Consider the following 19,547-nt stretch of genomic DNA (forward strand, 5'->3'; position numbering starts at 1 on the left):
TCTTTAAACAGTACCTTTCGGCCCTTAGAAAACTGATTCAAGTTAGGTTCTACATAGTTAGCCTATGATTACATTTCGAATTTTCACTTTCCTCGTTATTTTATGGAGGGATCATGGGAGATATGCACCCTTCCTGAGAACCGAATGTCTTCATTTAGAAGGAAGGACTGAAATAGGCTGCTGGTAGGAACACAGTAGTTTTGGCTGGTACTCAAACCCACATCCACAATCAAAGGGTAAACCACAACTCCCAGCCTGCCCTGCGCAACTCAGCGGCTGCGCAGACGAGCGCACGCGGGCGCTCATGGGATTTAAGCATGGCGGTGTTTGCAGATTTAGACCTAAGAGCGGGTTCAGATTTGAAGGTTCTTCGCGGGATGGTGGAAACCGCGGCTCACCGTGAGTCTCTGCCTCGCGGGTCTCATAGCCTACCTATTCCTGATCCCAAAACCATCGAGTCATGCCCAAGTCTCTGGGAAATTCCTGGAGACTGCCAGCTGCAGTGTTGCCCTGGTCCCTAGCGTGGGGAGCTCAAAAATTTTGGGTGTCTTCTACCTGCTCTTACTGCATTTTAAATGAAAACTTAGGGAGCAGAGGCCCTATGAAAGCGAGAGATTTATGTAGGACCCCACAGCTGATGGATGCTCAGCTGGACTCCAAGGCTGGTTTCCAACTATACAGTTTACCTGAGCCAGTGCTTGTAATATCAGGCCTTCCGACTCACCAGTGGTGTCTGAGCAAATGCGAGAAGCTGGGGACAAAAGCAGAGAATGCAGGAGGCTGTAAAGCGTTGTGAACAGTGATACTTAGAGGGTTGGTAGGTGGGGGCGTAGGTCATACCAGACAGGTGGGAGTGGACACATGATCAGAATGTTACTCGTGTTTGAATCAAACAGAAGGGAGACCCCTGAGAGATGAGACCCAGTTTTAATTACTAGTCAAAGTTTGTGGCTTCCTTACACTGTAAAGGGTGGGGATTGAGGTGCTAAAGAGTAAAGATAGGGATGCAATAACATGGATTCCTCAGAGGTCGATATTTTTCAGAAATTAGGCTAGAAAAAGCCTCTATGTGCAAAGTGAATTTGCCATTTCTTGTTCCCCTTAGATGGTAGACTTCCCTCAGTATCCGTGGGGAATTGGTTTCAGGACAGTGCCCCTCCCCATCAAAATCAATGGTTTTGCAAATCTCATTTAAACTGGGTATTGTTTTTATATATAATACTCAAACGCATCCTTCTGTAGACTTTAAATTACCTGTAGATTGCTTATAATACCTAATACAGTATAATGTAAATGAAATGTGAATAGGTGTTACATTTATATCACTTAGAGAATAATGACAAGAAAAACGTCTGTACATTTTCAGTACCTACACAGACCATCCCTTCCCCTCCCTAAAAATGTTTTGTATCTGTGGTTGCTGAATCCATAGATGGAAGACCAGCTCTATCCATAGGGAAATAACTATCTTTTTCCATTGCAGCTATTAATTACTGTTGTCTCTCTAAGACATAGTTAACCTCATCATAAGAAAGAGGAGGGTAAACCTGATGACCTGGATTTTTTGTTGCTAACATTCTGTGAGGATACCTATAAAATGAATTTTCCTGGATGTGATTCATTCATACTTATTTCTCAGTGAATCTTTTCCTGATGCTATCTCCTTATTTAATATGTTATAAGCTTCTTTAGAAAGGGACAATGTATTACATATTGGTTGGTTGGTTGTTTACAGTTAGAGTATGCACTGGTATGTGACAATTCATTTAATGCTTATGAATAAACTGAAGACCTTTTAAAATACAGGGTAGAAGAAATATAATGATTTCTTTATAAAGAAAGCTCCAATTTAAAACATGCTTTAGAAAACATGGGTAGGTGTGTACATTGCTAACCAGTCTTTATTTATTTCTTTAAAAATTAAATGAAGTATATAAAATGACAAAAATCATCACAACTTACAAAGAGAAGGACAAAAGAACATTTTTTGGCAGGTAGAAATTTTTAAAGAATAAAGAAGATAAAGCTCCCATTTTTTATCATGTGATATAAAAAAACTAATGATACCCTTCAAACATACACTATAAATTTCTAAAAATACATCAAAGACTGACTGGGGAAGTACTCCTAAAATGCCAAGTGGGGAGTAATATAGGAAAAGTTTTGTAGGAAAGTAGTCTGTTGGACAGTTCTGAAGGATAGTGGGAATATTTTTTTTATTAGCTAAAATGGTTTCCTAAATGTGTATAACAAAAAAGTTTAGCATAGAACTGGAAGTGGAGAAGGATGTGAAGGTGTGGTTGATTGATTTGATGAAATCGGTGAAAGAAGTCCAAAATACATCTTCTGTTTTAAAGGTCACTGTTTTGGAGGCTTTCTGACTCCTCAAAAGCAGATCTCTTTCTATAACAATGTGCTTTTGTAAAATCTTTCCTCATCAAAATAGTGGTTAGCACTGTTCTAAAATACCTTTTTTATGCATTATTTTATTTAATTCTTATGGTAAGCATATGGACTGAGTGCTTTTATTATTACCATTTGAAGAACCTGAAACTTAACATTAAGTAACTTGTAAAAGGTGTAGTTCTGCTTTGAAAGCAAGGCAGAGTTCCTACCTGTAACTTGTCCTGCACTGCCTCCTGGTCTTGATATCTAGAGTCAGAGTAGGCTTGTGTGTGCAAGGAGAATATTTAATAAGAATATTCCATTTTTCTTTTCAGTTGGCTATTCAGTCGTTGCTATCAATCATGTTGTTGACTTTAAGGAAAAGAAACAGGTAAAGTTAGATTTCTGAAGTTAATAAGTCCATAAAAATATTGAGTACATATAGTTATGTTTATATTGTTTATATTGTAATAAGAAAGGCACAGATGAATATATTTCTTAAATGCACTCTACTTGTACACTATTACTGTATGCGAACAATTGAGCTGATATATATTTACGTGGAGATATTTTTGTGAAGTACTCTGGCATGGTGTAAGGATTCTTCAAGCTGATTCAATATTAAATCACTTTCAATAATGTTTTAAAGGGCCAGGGATTTAGCTCAGTGGTTCTGTCGCCTGCCTTGCAACCGCAAGAACCTTAATGTTTTAAAATGTGTTGATTGAACTGTAATCACAATATTTTGTGTTTATTTTGTTGTCATGAACTCACTGACATCTCTCGTAAGCATACTAGTAAATATGTATGTTTAATTCTAGGCTAACAGCTGTCTGTGTCTTACAGGTTATTTCTGTCTAAACATTAGTTTTTATCCCTTTTATCCACTGATACTCTTAGTTACTTCTCTGACCTTTAATTTCCTTCCTTTTTTTTTCTTTTTAGAAAATCATTAGTCTTTCTCAACCTAAAAAAATCTGCTTGCTTTTTTTAAAAAAAAAAAGTAGTAAAACTTAACCCGTTGATAAGTTTTCCTTCATGCCTTTAACATGTACAGTCTAGGATGACTATTTATTACTTGTTACAGGAAATTGAAAAGCCGGTAGTGGTTTCTGAACTCTTCACAACTTTGCCAATTGTTCAGGTAGGTATTTTTTAAAGAAACGTAATATATGTTTATTCATTTAAAACATAACCTGTTATGTGTGCTGTTCCCTAACTTGAACTGCACCTTTTGCCTACTGGTAGGTCTTACTTTTCCTTCAAGTCTTAGCTCTTAATGAAACATTCTTTTACTATCAATTAGGTACATATTTGATTGTCTTCCTTCCTGAAATCTTACAATTTCTAAACTATCTCATTATGTAGTTTAATATACACACATCATATTTTCTTTGACTTATTATAAGTCCTTGAAAGAGAGCTAGGCTCTGTCTTCATTGTGTCTTAATAGCTAATACTTTTTAATGAGTATTTTCCCTTGAAAAAAGAGAAAATCAGTTATTCTTTGTGCTTTTTCTTGATAACGTATTTTTTTGTTTATAGGGAAAATCAAGACCAATTAAAATTTTAACTAGATTGACAATTATAGTTACAGATCCATCTCACTGCAATGTTTTGGTAAGTTAATTATTTTTGCTCTTTCTTTTGGCCTTGTAATCTGTACTGATTAATGTTGGACCCTATTGCATTTCATTTTACCTCATTCTCTCCATGATATCTGCCTGCTCTTCCTATCCTTGGAATTCACGCAGAATTCCATTTGCCTGTTTTTCTCACTGCACATGTACCACATACCACCATTAAAGAATCCCCGTCAAACTCATTGAACTTACTTACATGAATGAGACATAAGTGGGCTGGGGATAGTGCTCTATAATCTTTGAATGTGTAAACTTATAGTTTAATTGGAAGATAAGCACTGAAAACTAATACTTAGAAATGTGAGGAAAGTTTTAAAAGGGAGAAGTGGCAAATAGAGACTGCTCTGGGAATGTGCAACCTAAGTAACTTGATATTCAAACGAGGGCCAGTCTGTCGGTGACAGGCAGGAAAGAGAGTTCCTACCAACAGGATAACTTATGGAAAATCTGAAACCAAGGAAAATGGTTTGTTCTAGGAAATAAAATACAACCAGTAGGGCTGATCTTAGTAACCTGGCCACCGGGGATGAGGTCAGGGAGGGAAGACAAAGTGAGGAACCCAAGAACAATGGGAAGCTTTTGAAGCTTTTAACCAAGAAAATAAGGTTGTAAGGTTTACCAAGAATTTATCAGCATGGGTAAAAGGGAGGATTTAAGAAGTACCCAGGTAGGAGGACTGAGTGGATTTTACGGTTAATTGGATATAGAATGATGACACCCTAATTTCTCAGATTGCCTGAGCAGCTAGGTAGAGAATAATATTTCCTCAGATTGGAAATAAAAAGGAAAGCAGATTTGTGGGTGTCATGTTTGGGACAGGAGTTATGGAATTCCAGTGGGGCTTGTCAAATGGGCAGTTGGAAATAGAGGAGTGATTTTCAGAAGAGTGATAATTAAAGGTACTGCTTTGGAAGTGGTCACTTACAGAGATAAGTTGGAATCATGAGAATGGATAAGATTCCCTGCTTAGAGTGCAATATCGAAAGAGAAGATCCATAACAGTCCTAAGAAACTTCACCATTTAATAGTGGAATAGAAGATGAGCTAAGATCAGAGACTGAGGAGGAACTGCCCTGAAAGTAGGAAAACAGTGAGGAAAAAAAAATGGAAAGAAGGAAGGAAAGGTCAACAGCATTAACATATCTGAGTAGTCAAGAAAGGGGCCTTAAAAAACCTTTTGGGTATATTGATGAGAAAGTCATTGGTTGCCTAAACAAAAACCATTTCTACAGACATGCTAGAGATAGAAGAAATGGCACATAGCATGTGCTGCTAACTTTGCCTGAGAAATTTGACAATGAAGGGGAAAAGAAAGCATGGGGTAGTTGATGGATGAAAGCTTGCTGTAAAAAGTGATTTTGTTTGTTAAATGGGAGAGATTGGAGTATGTTGTTAGGAAAGATCTAGTGCAATCCCTGCGGTGAGCCATTTCATCTTTAGCTAAAATGGACACCTCTGTTATAGAAGAGAAATGACCAAAGAAAGACTGACCTACTTTATAACAATTAGTAATTACAGAAGAATTTTGGCTGGGAACAGCCGAAATTTGGTATTTTATTCAGCTACAAGACAACCTTCTGGTTCTAGCATATATTATCCTAGCATTCAGAGATTATATATTTAAATATATATTTTCTAGTCTTTTCACATACAATATAGGTTTGAGATTTTCCCATTTAAACAAGGCTTTACCATTGTGCTGTTTTTTGTACTAAGACTGTCAAGTATTTTCTTGCTCATCTATCATTTTAATTTGTAGACAGTGTTCTCTTTGTGAACTTAATTGCATCTCACTTAAGTCATGTACATTACGTAGAGGATATAATCCTTGGTCTTTTATATTTTTTGTTTGTAAAAAAAAAAGAGGGGGGTGAATTTCATTGAGAATAGTTTTGTGTCAGTGATTTAGTATTAATAATTTCGTATCCTCAGTGCCCAGCACAAAACATATTCAGTAAATGTCTGGGAAACTCCTCCACCAGTTTGTAAGATCAAGGTCTATCTTTGATTTTTATATTCCATATACAGTGTTTTGCATAACATATAGAAGGAAAGATAGGATGATTTGGGTATCTAAATTATCATGTGCTTTTATATAAGCAAAAAAAGTCAATAGTGTATCAGAAGTGTTACATGATTAAAATATAAGTGTAGGTAGGTCATTAGGCAGGAATTCATGCATATATTTTGTGTCACTGTAAGATAATGTTCTTTTTGTATTACTAGAGGGCAACTTCTTCAAGGGTTCGACTGTATGATATCATTGCAGTTTTTCCAAAGACAGAAAAACTTTTTCATGTAAGTAACATAAGTAAAAACGGAGTATTTTATTATTCTGTACAAGAAGTCTGATTTTACTTCTTTGTAGATAACCTTCTCTGTCCCACCTGGAAACTGTTAGGATCTTTGATTTACACTTGGAGTTCTGGAATTTCACAGGGAAATATTTAAGTGGCATGTGAGTTTTTTGTTTGACTGGTTTTTGTTTTGTTCATCCTAATAGACATTTGATAAACGTCATCCATCAGTTTGAAGAGGTCATCAGATCATCACATACTCTCCTGTTTCTTTTTCTCTGCTTGATTCATTCAAAACTTCTCTTTGATAAATGTTGATCTGTTTCTTTCTAGCTCTAAAATCCTTTCGTGATTCATATTTGCAGTCTTTCATAATTGCTGCTGCCTGGTGAAGAATAGGGTAAAATTGTACTTTAGCATAAAACCTGCCTCCTCTATTCAGCTTCCTCTTCTACATGCTCTGTTACATGCTCATTTGCCGGCATAATTATGTCAGTCTTTAGTTTTCCAGAAATTCTCTTTCCTATTCTGAGAGCCTTTATGAATTTAATTCCTTTTATACATTTAGAATTGCCATTTCATTACGTTTGCCAGAGAGAAAGTGGCTTAGCATGTGTGCTCATTTTGTCAACTTGAGACAGAGCACCCTGAGCATTTTAAATGATTAAAGAAAAAAATTAACTATAATGTACTATTTTAAGGAATAAGTTTGGCTGTTTTAAGTTAGTTATAGCTACTTTAGGAAGTTCTAAAAATTGTCTTTATCTAGGCTCAAAAAAAGTTGCAGCTGCCAAAAGGGTATTGAATGAAAATCCTGTTGGTTTTAGATGTTTTAATTTTACGTTAGTTCTTTTTTAAGCAAAATCTGGTCTAAAATTGCAGAGTTTTCCTAAATTTATCCAGTAGATGGAGCCAGTGACTAAGGAGGCTGGAGTGTGGTATTTAGTTTTCATGAAACACAATCAATTCATAATTTATACTAATGGAAAGAAACACCACAAATTATCCTTGTATATTTGTAGTTTTTGGTAGCTTCCTTTATAAAAACGCGAAATGATAGTAAATCTCAAGGATTTTGTTTCAGTTAACGAGATGACTAGGAATCAACAGTTCTTAGTCATAAGAGAAACGTGGAACTTATTTAAATTGAGCACATTTAGAAGAAGAAAAAATAGGCAAATTCAGCCCTTAGCACTAGAGATTCTGATCCTCAGGTTTTAGAGGTGAGTCTGGGAATCTATGTTTTAAATTCTGCAAAAAGTCATATCCAGTGCTGAAAGTAACGGTATTCAGCATAAGGAGGACCATGGACATTTCCAAATTTGCAATTTAATTTTATTACTAAATACCTCAGTCATGATGTAGGCTAAAAGTTGAAGATGTACCAGGTTTGTTGTGAGGTTTATTTCTGAATTAATTTGAAGATCATGTAACACACATTTTCATAACCGTTTACTGATAATTAAGGAAACAAAACCCTTAAGTAACATTTTAACTGAAAAGTATACATAACTTTCAAAAGACTTTTATGATTTGTTGCCTTTAATTCTTTACACAGAGTCTATCAGATAGTTAGTATAGTATTTATTACTGTCACTGTTTTATGTAGGAAAAAACTGAGACAAGATAAATGGGACAGCAAGTACATAGTTGAGGTAGGAGTTTGGGATTTTAAAGACTATAACTTGGGCCAGGGATTTAGCTCGGTGGTTCCGCTGCCTTCCTCACATTTTCATAACCGTTTACTGATAATTAAGGAAACAAAACACTTAAGTAACATTTTAACTGAAAAGTATACATAACTTTCAAAAGACTTTTATGATTTGTTGCCTTTAATTCTTTACACAGAGTCTATCAGATAGTTAGTATAGTATTTATTACTGTCACTGTTTTATGTAGGAAAAAACTGAGACAAGATAAATGGGACAGCAAGTACATAGTTGAGGTAGGAGTTTGGGATTTTAAAGACTATAACTTGGGCCAGGGATTTAGCTCGGTGGTTCCGCTGCCTTCCTTGTAAGCACAAGGTCCAGGGTTCAATCCCTGGTACAAAAAAAAAAAAAAAAAAAAACAATATATATATATTTTCATGTAGTGGTTTTACCTTATTTATTTATTACTTTTCTCAGGTTATTCAAGTTTGAATTGCTGAACACGTGCTTGATGGTGGGTAGAGCAGTAGGAAATATTTTGGGAAATGGAAAAAAACTATAAATAATTCACTGTGTTTGAAACTGATACTTAAAATATTGCATGAGGACAAGTTTTTAAAATTGGAACATCTTCCTCTTCTCTGCTCATATCTTCCTCATTCCTTAGGAATTAGATGAAGTTAGCACTCTCGTTTCCTATACAGAGTCAATTAAAATGATGTCTTTTTATAATAAAACTTTGGTAAGTATGCCATGTTTGGGAATCAGGTCAAATGCAAGCAGTTTGTTGCTTAGCTTGCATAACATATGTGATTTTATTTGTTTTATAAACCAATAAATTGATTGTCCGGCACTCCAACAGGTATTCCTGTAGGAATGACGTTCTAAAATTAAGTTAGGTCTCTGAGATGAATCATAAAAGCATACACACACATTACATATGTTAACAGTATGAAATATAAAATCTAACCACTTTAAATAGCATTGCTTCCATGGAAAGCAGCACCCTGTTTTCCCATTCAGAATATATCTTATAAATAAAACCCTTCCCACAGCTACCCCAGAGGATCAGACCAAGACTGCATATTCTGAGCACAGAAGCCAGGGCCTCTCAGGATGGGGCAACTGTGGAATATTACAGAGGGGAGAGTGGCACTGTAGTTTCAGGAGCTTCCAAGTCGTTCATTCCCATTCCCTGCAACTGGGCCAGGGGTTTGCTCAGTGGTGCCGCCACCTGCCTCACAAGCGCAAGGTCCCCAATTTGATCCCTGGTACCAAAAAAATAAAAAGAGATTTAAAACAACTAAGAAAAATGGAGGAGAATTCAGATTATGTAGTTCAGTAGTCTCCAAACTACTTTTGACTGTGTACCCTACCATTTTTTAAAAACACGAGCATGCTCCCCAATATGTGACTGTTTCTTACAAACTTCACTTTTTCCATAATACCAGTGTGCTTTGTAAAAGAATTCATGCACACCAAAGAAAATGGAAATTTTAAGAAAGTATGTAAATTAAGAAATAAAAGGAAATACAAGCTATTTTTTCCTGTTTCTGAAATCCATGCTTGTCTTGCACAGCATTATCATAAAACACCTTGATAACGAGAGTTGGTTTCAAGGCAGTGTTTCTCAGGATATGATATCATTCTTCCAGCTTCAGATTTACCTAGGATATTTGTTAAGATGCAGATTGTTAGGTCCTGTTATTGAATTAATCACTGGAGGTGGGTCCTGGTAATATCCCTCTTTAATAAAATTCTTTAGGGGAATTTATACATACCTAACAGTGAGAGCCACTGTTTATAGGTATCTTTCTTTTCCCTTGGTAGTCCTGACTCTCTTGTATAATATTTATCGTAAAATACCAAAATATGTTAATCCAATATCCATGAAAGAAGTTTGGTGAGTACAGGGGACTGTGAACCCTACCCTCCTGTTCCCTTTGTGCCGTAAAAGGCAAAGATGTATATAGGTGTGTGCCTTTTGTAAGAAGTACAATTTGTCTTAAATCATCATGGAGATCTCTGACCAAAGAAAGAAAAACATGGTTAAAGACAGCTAATGTGAATTAATGTGTAGCCGCCTAATTTTCAGAGAAAAACTAAAGATTCTTAACCCAAAACTCTATTGAATGTAATTTAATCTTTTTAATGATTTAGTAATTCATTTTAATATGAATATTAATTTATTTTAGAATTTTTAAATGTACCAGTTTAACATTTAGGTTAACAGAAATCTAAATAACAGAAAAATTCACTTGGGAACATTTTAAATATGAAGTATCAGAGGAAGCCAAATTAAGCTATCCTGTTAACTAAAAGGATTTTTTTTTTATAATACATATACTTAAACCAACGTAGACCCATTTAATTGGCTACCTTATAGGTGAGAGAAAGAAGTAATATACAAGTAAAAAGTAACCTAATTTAGCTTTATTTGGGGGAGAATGTTTAAGAGAATTTTACAAAACTAATCAGCTTTTTTAATTAAAATGTGTTCATACTAATAAATTCACCAGTATGGAGGGATCTGCATAAAAAGTATGCCTTCCTTCCACCTAAACTCCCTTCTCCATTTTCTCCAGAGGCAACCACTACTACAACATTCTTGCATATCTTTTCAGAAATATTATTCACCTTGTCTCTTTCCCTTACCCACCCCCTTCCTATCTAACAGTATGCTTTTCTTTACCTTCCAGTGTATCTTGGAAAATATACCATGATGGGAATGAGAGATGTACCTCATTCCCTTTGAGTTGATATATTCCATAATATAAAGGGATCGTATTTGTGTAAAATTGAACAATGTTTCATTCTTTCTTTCTTTCTTTCTTTATTTATTTTGAGACAGGGTCTTACTGTGTATTGATGAACAAATTTAAACTTCGAGACTGACCTGGAACTCATTGTGTAGCCCAGGGTGGTCTTGAACTGACAGCAATCCTCCTGCCTCAGCCTCCTGAATGCTGGGATTACAGACGTGTGCCCCCACGCCCGGCTGAAGAATGTTTGATTCTGTTTACTCTTTAGTGATTGGTGTTACAATGGCTATCCTCAAACTGTTGTCCTTACTCTACAGAGTATATAGCTATAGCATATATTTCTAGAGTGTCTATAGAATATATCCTTATAAGGGTAATTGCTAATATGTGCATTTAATTTTTCTTTCTTTTTTTTTTTTGGTACTGGGGATTGAACTCCGATCCTTGCACTTGCGAGGCAGGCAGCGGAACCACTAAGTTAAATCCTCAGCCACATTTAAAATTTTAATAGCTATTGCTAAAGTACTTTTTGAAACCCTTTACTGATTTAAAACTGTGAGTGCCTGTTTATTCTCACATCAGCATTGTAATATGGATATTTTGATCTTTGACAGTCTGTTTAAAAAATGACAAACAGAAGCTGAACTCATTTCAGTTTCTATTCAGAGCATTTCTTCATCTATTCTTATTAAATTTTCAATGGCTTTTGTGAGTTGGACAGCTCTCTATAGATTCTTTATGAGCCAAGTGTTTCTGCCAGAACAGGCTTACTAAATTACTATGAATGTCTTAAAGCCAGCCAGCCTCTCATCACTACTTGCTCCCTAATGCCCTGGGATAGAAGTAGGAGAGACTACAGCAGGGATTTTGAAGAAACAAGGTGAGATGTGATAACTCTGTCAACTTTAATCAGTGCCCATCCTCAGGGCGTTACTACCTCCTCTTCACCCTTCTTCCTTACACCCTTTCCCATGGTTCATGCTACTGGTTTTGTTTTGCTAGGTAGCCTGGGCAGTTTAAATTTGTTCATCAATCCTGTACACACCACCATTAGTAGACTTGTTTGTAAAATAATATGAGACAACTCTTTTTACCTCTATAAATCCCATTTAAAAATCAAATAATGGCAAAATCAGAGTCAGCTAAATACCTTGTGACAGCATCTTCTGGCTTATACTGCACACTGGAAACCTTTCCCCAGCTCTATTTTCCTTCCCCAATTTTCCATTTATTATGATTTCCTTGTGTTTTATTTTGCATATGGTTTTTGTAAGTAGTTTCAAATCTCTTTTAGAAGTAAATGCAGAGTGTTGATTGAGTAACAACAAAAATTAGAATAAAGGAAAAAGAAATTAAAGTTGGAAAGAAATTTATTTTCATTTGATTTCTGAAGGTTTTACTTTAGTCATTTATGTAGACTGTTTCCATTAGTATTTGCACAAAATGGTATCAGTAATGCCATGTTAATGTTTCTTTAGCCACTCAGTAGTCTGATTGGAACACAGGTCTGGGACAATTCCTGTCACGAAGGTGTTTCACACATAAGTTTGTGGAACAGATGGATCATGAACACATTACTTTTGACTTATTGCTTCCTTGGATTTCACAACCTCCAGTATCTTCTTTCTGAAATAATCTGAAGTAACGTCTACTAATTGAACCTCGCTTAGCAAATCATCTTTATGTAGAAGACCATATGAATTAAAGGGTCTCTAGGACCTGAGCTTTTGAGAAGGTCTGTGGGTAATATCTGTCTGCTTCAGGTGGAGCACAGTTAAACCATTTAAACCAAGCCTGAAGGAGTTGGCTTTGTAGCAGGTCAAACGTGTTTCAGTACAGAATCATTTTAACACCTGTGGAATGAATCATACCTGTCTATGCTTCTTTATATCAAGCTTGATATATAATTCTTACTCATGCCAATTTTCCATTTGGCCTTAATAATTTTTTTTTTCTTTCTTGACAGGTTGCTTGCACACATTTAGATGTGGATTTAGTCTGCATTACTGTAAATGAGAAACTGCCATTTTACTTTAAAAGACCCCCTGTTAATGTGGTAAGTGTTAAAATTTCCAGACTACATTTAAGTCCAGAAACTTGCAAAATTGGAAACTATCAAACTGGAAAAGGGGCAGAAGAAACCAGTGTTCTTAAAGGGAAGAAAAGAGGAGACAGTTTTGGAAAAGGTGTTTTTATTTGTTGTAAACTGACTAAAGAGAGAAAGATAGCTTAAAATAAAAAGTATCCAAGCTGATAACAGTGGTGGATGGCTGCAGTCCGGGTACTGGGGAGGCTGAGGATCATTTGAGCCCAAGTGTTTGAGGCCAACTTATACAATATATCAAGACCCCGCCTGAAATAACAAAATATTTAGTTCATTATTGAGATTTTTTTGAAAGGATTTAGAAATTTAAATTGTGGAGGATATTTCTTTAGATGATAATTAATGATAATGGGTATTTGTAGCCTGAACATTAAAGAGCTAGAACAGTCAAAAAGATGGAAAAGGAAATGTAAAAATATACATAGAAGGCCCTTGAGATACCAGCAGGCTAAGGAGGGACAGGAATGAGCAAGACATGGAATCACCTGGGCATGGTCTGTGTAAAATTATAATCTGCCCTAAAGTATGCGAGCTTACACAAAAGCCCAGGAGTACTTTAATAACTTAATAGACTGGCCATGTGTTCAGGGAACAATTTGTTCTGCTTGCTATAGAATTCTCCTCCTCATTCTTCTTTGTAGTTTCCTCACTGTCCCATTCCTTTCATCTTTCATCTGTCACATTGCCTTCCAAGCCTCAGTTCCCTCCCGTTTCCATTATAAAGGTGAATTGTTTCACTCTAGTAACTGCTTTTGGTAGCTAACGGGTCAGTACAGCTGTTAACTATTCGCTTTGCCAGGCAGATCCTAAGAAAGTTATTTTAAGAGCAATTTAAAAAAAAAAAAGAGCAGTTTCCAAAACTGTCTTATTCTCAAAAACTACCATACAGGAAAAAGATTAAGCAAATATAGCCCAAATTAAATAGCTAGTCCTGTCAGAATTGTAACATGAGGACTTTTTCCCCCAAAATGAATAACACTGTTTTGCTCTTATCTCTGTAGATTTGTAACTTCCCCAATTTTTGTTTCACTTTTCTTCCAAGTAATTGGTATAATGCTGAGTATTAGGAGGTATAAAATGGGAGGAGACTATAGATTGATTTCATGTGGAAAAATTTAAGTCAACTTATGTTCTGCCCCTAAAAATACACTATGAAAATTGCACTTCAGAAGTACCAAAAATGTATAGTCAAGTAATTTAAAGGAAAAAAATATTATTAAACATCTCTTTTCTGGTACATATTGACAATACTACTGAACATATAGCAATACTGTGTTAACTAAACTCAGATCATTGGTTTCCTATGTTAGTACCAGTCCTTCTAAATGAATAAGCACAAAAAACCCATAGTATCACATTTTAAAGTTGAAGATCTGTGTTATTCAACAGCTCACTTATCAAATACAGGAAAATGATCAGTAAGAAGTCAATCAGCTCTTCTGTCAGTTCAGCTGTACAGGGCTAGGACAGTTTTGATTAGTTGCCTATCAGATAGTACTTCTGGTATAGCCTCCGGTACTATGATAAAAGCCACAAACTAATAAGTAAACTAAGTTTATGACAGTCTTGCTGGGCACACAGTACTGTTCCTCTCCAAAAGTAGCAGTCTGTGTTTAGAAGTTTGCCTTAGCTTTTACCAGCTCAAATGCCAGTTTAGGAACTATGTAAATAGGACCATCAAAGTTAGTGCCACTATACTGCAAACTGTTATTAAAATTGCCTTTGCTTTTCTCGGCCTCTACTGATTCCAAATGAATTTTAGGATTAAAACCTTTTCATTTTAATGAATGAGAAGGGCATTTTCTATGTGGCTCACTCACATAGGATACTGTGTCCTTGGTAGGGAGGAGACAGCGGCATATGGTGATCAGGCCAAGTCCACAGTACATAATTAATTCCCCGAGTCTCAAGAAAGTTGTATATTTTGGTGAGGGATTTGGATTGGTTTCCTATAAACATGCCTTAATATTAAGCCTGATTGTGTACTTCTAGGTAGCACCACTTTGCGATGAGCCTTTCTGATTACTCCAGTAATATCTTTCCTGTGAGTCTTTCCTGAAGTTTGCTGATTGCATCATTATATGTCCAATTCAGCGTATCAGGGCACAGCTCGGGGAACCTTGTCCTGATGGTTGTCATTGTTGAGCGAGGCATATAAGCAGTGGAGGAAGCAGAGCACTGAGCCAGCAGGCAGAGGAGGTTGACACTCATGATAGAGGCACCGGGGTGTCCATCCCTCAGTTCCATCTGAAAATGCAGGAAAGCTGCCTTTGTGTGATGGGCATTTCTGGCATAATTCCCACATTTTTCAATTTAAGAATTCTGAAAAGCAAAAAAGTTGACAAGTGAAAGGAATATACAGTATTTAACAGTGTCTTCTAAAAAAAAGACTGGTGTGAATATTTTACATATGTTTAATAAAAGCCAGATGACAGAGTAGAAGGAAGGTTGCACAAGATTATTTTCAGTCATAAAGCTATGGCTTGTGTCTAGATGACCTCCCAAAGCCTCGTGTAGTGATAAGTGGGACTTTTGGAGGGGTGGCTGAATCTAGAGTGTGTGACTGAATCATGGTACAGTGCTAAGATTAAGGATGAGTGATAATTAAGTTAACCTAGTGCCTAATCCTGGTAGCCTGGATACAATATAAGGGACAGAAAGAGGCTTGCTTGCTTTGTTACCGTGTGCCTGCCATGAACTGTTTCTCCTCTACAATGCCTGTCTGCTATTCCACCCTGCCTTGGAGCGAACTGATTATGGACTAAAACCTCTACAGATTGTGAGCTAAGTAAAATTTTCCTCCTTTGACTTTGGGTATCATGTATTTTGTCTCAGCAGAGAGAAAAAGTAACTAAGACAGTCATCATCTAGTACAGGAAGGAGTAGACTGCAATGTGTATTGGCCATGAAGCAAAAATAAAAAGTCCCTGTTAATTTATTCACCTATTTTTTATTTAAGAGAGGAGAATGGAAACATAGAGGTATCTGGCTTTTTGTTTAGGACAATTATAATAGTTATTATACAATTGCATATATTTATTTGCAGCATAATATCTAATCTTGATATGGGGCTATTGAAAATATATTCCCTGTAAAGGCATAGAACATGCCAGTCAGTATGCTTAATGGTTCAGTGTTAAGTCTTGATCCCTACATGCTGCCATGGCTTGGAAAATAAATTTATCTTTGGCCATGGAAAGTTGGTAGATTGATTTTATAAGGATCATTTTATTGGGTTCATGAGAAAATAGCACAAATCTTAATTTGGTTAGGTTTTGTATCCTTTTTATTATGTTGCTGTGAAAAGCAGGACTATTAGTATAGATAATTTATCAGACTTTTACCTACAGAGCAGAAGCCACATGAGAATTACAGGCTCAGAAGGCTGGGACTCTGGAAAGCCCAAAAGCTGAACCATAAAGTGTTTGAACCAAAGCGCTCCAATTTTATACTTGACAAGTCCCTTTTGTCATCTTCACCACATGTATAGAGCCTCATAACTTCAATTATGCAGTTTCCACCAAAATCTATAAACCTCTTCTGAAATCTTAAGTAATTTATATGGTAATTGTGACTCTTATCTGTGAAGAGTTTGTTTAAAAATGTTTGGTTAAAGTCCTTTTACTAGATTATCAACAGACTTCTTACTCCTTGACATTTTATAGTTCACACATCTTCACACATATTGTGGCCCAATGTCTCTGGGGGGCAGTGATTGTTAGTATCCTAGTTGAGCTAATGGAATTGAGTCTGGGAACAGTTGTGGCTCATAGTTAAATGTCTCTCAAAGAGCTGAATAAGGGCTTGTACTCATGCCTTGTTTCCAAGTCTGTCTTTCCTTATTGGGAAATGCTATTTAAAATTTTACAGCAGAATTCTCTGTTGAGCACAGAATAATTTCATATTTTAAAACATTAAGTGTATGAATTCACGTTTTGAGAAGAATCTTATTAAAAGTAGCACATATCTTTCCCTTTCCTTGATTTTTTTTTTAGTGTTATTGCCATTGAATAATTACTTCAAGTTTGAGTTATTTTTAAGAGATCATTTATTTTATACTCTTTCTGAAGTTTTCCCCCTAATACTTCCTTTAACCATAACTGTTTCTATTTTTATGATCTAGTTGGTCTCTACGGAGAAGTGTCTAGTAAGTAGTATCATAAGCAATGGAATAGTTCCAGGAATCATGCACCATACTGGATTAGTAACCTACCCTCTCCCAGTAAAAACCTGATCTTAATTACATCTATAATGACCATGTTTCCAAATAAGGTTACATTTTGAGGCACCAAGAGGTACGAATGCAAAATACCTTGCATGGATGGCAGCACAATTTAACTCATAATGCCCAACTCATAACCTACTTAAGTGACTTTTCTACAGATTTTAGAACAACTTTAACACAAGTCTTCAAGTACAACTCAAGAACAACCAAGTCTTCAAGTAACACATGATTAAATACTGTACAGGCTATTCCTTTACAATGTAGTACTATACAGCTGCAAGAGAATGGAGAAATTATAAGTTGATTGGAAAAACTTTCAAGCAGGATACCTTTTGAGTAAGAAAAAGGAAAAATGATATATGTTCATAACTATCTATATTTGCTTGAAGAAAGTCTGGAAGAAGGCATAAGAAATTCATAAAAGGGATTTTAGGGGACCAGCATGGGGCAGATGGGAACAGAGATGTAACTTAAGACTTTTTTTTTGTTTTCTTATGTTGCTTTGATTGGTAAGTCACGTGAACAGATTACCTATCTTAAATAATGATAACACTGAAAGATTATCATCCTTTTGAATTTAACTAAAGTTCTAATTTTTATTAAATTAGCAGGGAATTGATATATTGTCCTAGTAATCAACTCCCTATTTTCTTTTCTTTTTCTAAATCTTTGCTTAAGGTTTTATTACTTGAAATTTAGTTACCAATATCACTTAATTCAAATATCACAAACCTGCCCTTAGTAATGTCTTTATGACTATTATTTCTCATTAGTAAAGAAGTCTGATCACTCTCTATTCCAGAGCGTTTGGTCAAACATAAGAACAAAAGCCAATCAGGCAGGCACTATCATTCTTTATGAAGAAGCTGTTAGGAATGATCATTTAATGAGCTTACAGCAATTTACATGAAAATGATCTTAGAAGCAGGAGCCCAGGTTATGAGCCTTCATTTTATCCATCTAAAAGTTTAAAATAGGTATCATGAAAGAAATATTCAAAGCCTTCAATAGCACATTATCTTTAACTTCTTTTTCAAGAGTGTTCTTGGCAATTTGAAATGAATTGGATTAATGAACCAAGATCAAAATAATTTTAAAAATTGAGCTAATAATTATCTTTTTTTCTCTCTTCTCTTCCCTCAAAAGGTTTCATTTTCCTTTAAGCCCCCCAAGGGTTTAGAAATTTAGATTCAGTCAATTAGGAATATGTTGGGATCTGGTTATCCAAGTCTGTCTTACATCTTTTATGTCCCCTCTTCATCCTACTACTGCCTTATGTCTTATTTTCACAACTAGAAGGATAAAAAAAGCAATTTGTCTGCCTTCTTTGGCTAATTGGTAGTTTTAGTAAAAGAAATAGACACAGAGATAGTTGATAATGTGGCTAAAGGAAATGTTATTTATCCATGGAGTTTAGTTAGACAATACTGGTTCCTTTTATGATGGATAATCCATAGTGAATAGCTTATCACATGACCTCTTTTCCATAAGCTGCTATATATTCACTCACAATATAGATATATAGTTTTATACCTAAAACTTCTTTGTGTAAAAGGCAATTGTGTGTTACAAAGGTGTTGTCATCCTAGCTCTAAGAAATGTAATGCTAAATAGAATGAGTAATAACACTTAACCATAGTGTAGGCACCAAGAAATGACACAGGCCAAAGAATCAGAGGTGGAAAGAAGTTGTTAAAACAGGGCAGAGGCAGGTTTGCAGTAGGGAAAATCATATTTAAATTCCGACTAAACTAATATCAGTTGTACAGGAAAATCTGAAATCCAGGAGGAGGCTTAAGTCCAAAGGAAAGTTGAGCGGAAGATAGGAGAATGGAAAAAAGAAAGGAAATCTGTATTCCAGAAGGGATAGTGGAAGGGTCTTTATTGCCCACCATAATTAAATCAAGGTGGACTGCCAGTTCTTTATTCCCTGTAAACACTCAGGAGTAGACCTCCGGTGATCCATTCCCAACTCCTCTGGGCAGTAGAAACTCCTGTGCCAGCCAGATTTGGATCATCCTGTCTGGACTGTGCCCACCTCCTTTGTTCACTCAAGACTATGGAACCTTAAGTGACTTGCAGTTGTGAGTCTGTCACCTCCGTGTTAAAAATTCTTCAGATGTTTCCCTTTGTTATTAGGTTTAATTCTGTTTAATGACTTAGTTTCTTCTCACCTACTCCCAAATTTCTGCTTGGTAGCACATACTATACTACTATTAAAGTTCTATATTTTTATCTATTTGGTAGCCTCCCTTTCTGGAGTATAATCTCTTAGAAAAGAGGAACCATCTCACCTTTTACGCTTAATGGGCTTAAAGCATATCTTGTGAATGGATGAAGTTACTAAGTCAGCTCATCAAGAAAGCTACATATTGTGGTTGATTTCAGTCCCATTTCCTTCCTTTCCAAGATTTCTTACATGTAGATCTTGATGCATTAAGAGCACTTTAGATAAGAAAGATCCTTTTTTTTTTTTTTC

General features: G+C 35.7%; 1 protein-coding gene across 2 annotated transcripts in view; it reads left to right on the forward strand.

Annotated features, from left to right (window-relative positions):
• The first annotated feature begins 311 nt into the window (after positions 1 to 311).
• Positions 312 to 19,547, forward strand: part of Rpp30 (ribonuclease P/MRP subunit p30) — a 26,313-nt gene continuing 7,077 nt past the window's right edge. For both annotated transcript variants that reach the window (XM_033766652.1, XM_010632114.2), the window contains exons 1-6: positions 312 to 399; positions 2,721 to 2,776; positions 3,473 to 3,529; positions 3,931 to 4,005; positions 6,255 to 6,326; positions 12,706 to 12,795. In XM_033766652.1, the coding sequence (XP_033622543.1) occupies positions 318 to 399; positions 2,721 to 2,776; positions 3,473 to 3,529; positions 3,931 to 4,005; positions 6,255 to 6,326; positions 12,706 to 12,795 (432 nt within the window). In that variant the 5' untranslated portion in view covers positions 312 to 317. The remainder of the gene's footprint in view (positions 400 to 2,720; positions 2,777 to 3,472; positions 3,530 to 3,930; positions 4,006 to 6,254; positions 6,327 to 12,705; positions 12,796 to 19,547) is intronic.

This window comes from Fukomys damarensis, unplaced genomic scaffold, assembly GCF_012274545.1.
Source record: "Fukomys damarensis isolate Sample0158 unplaced genomic scaffold, DMR_v1.0_HiC HiC_scaffold_20, whole genome shotgun sequence".
Classification (NCBI taxonomy): domain Eukaryota; kingdom Metazoa; phylum Chordata; class Mammalia; order Rodentia; family Bathyergidae; genus Fukomys; species Fukomys damarensis.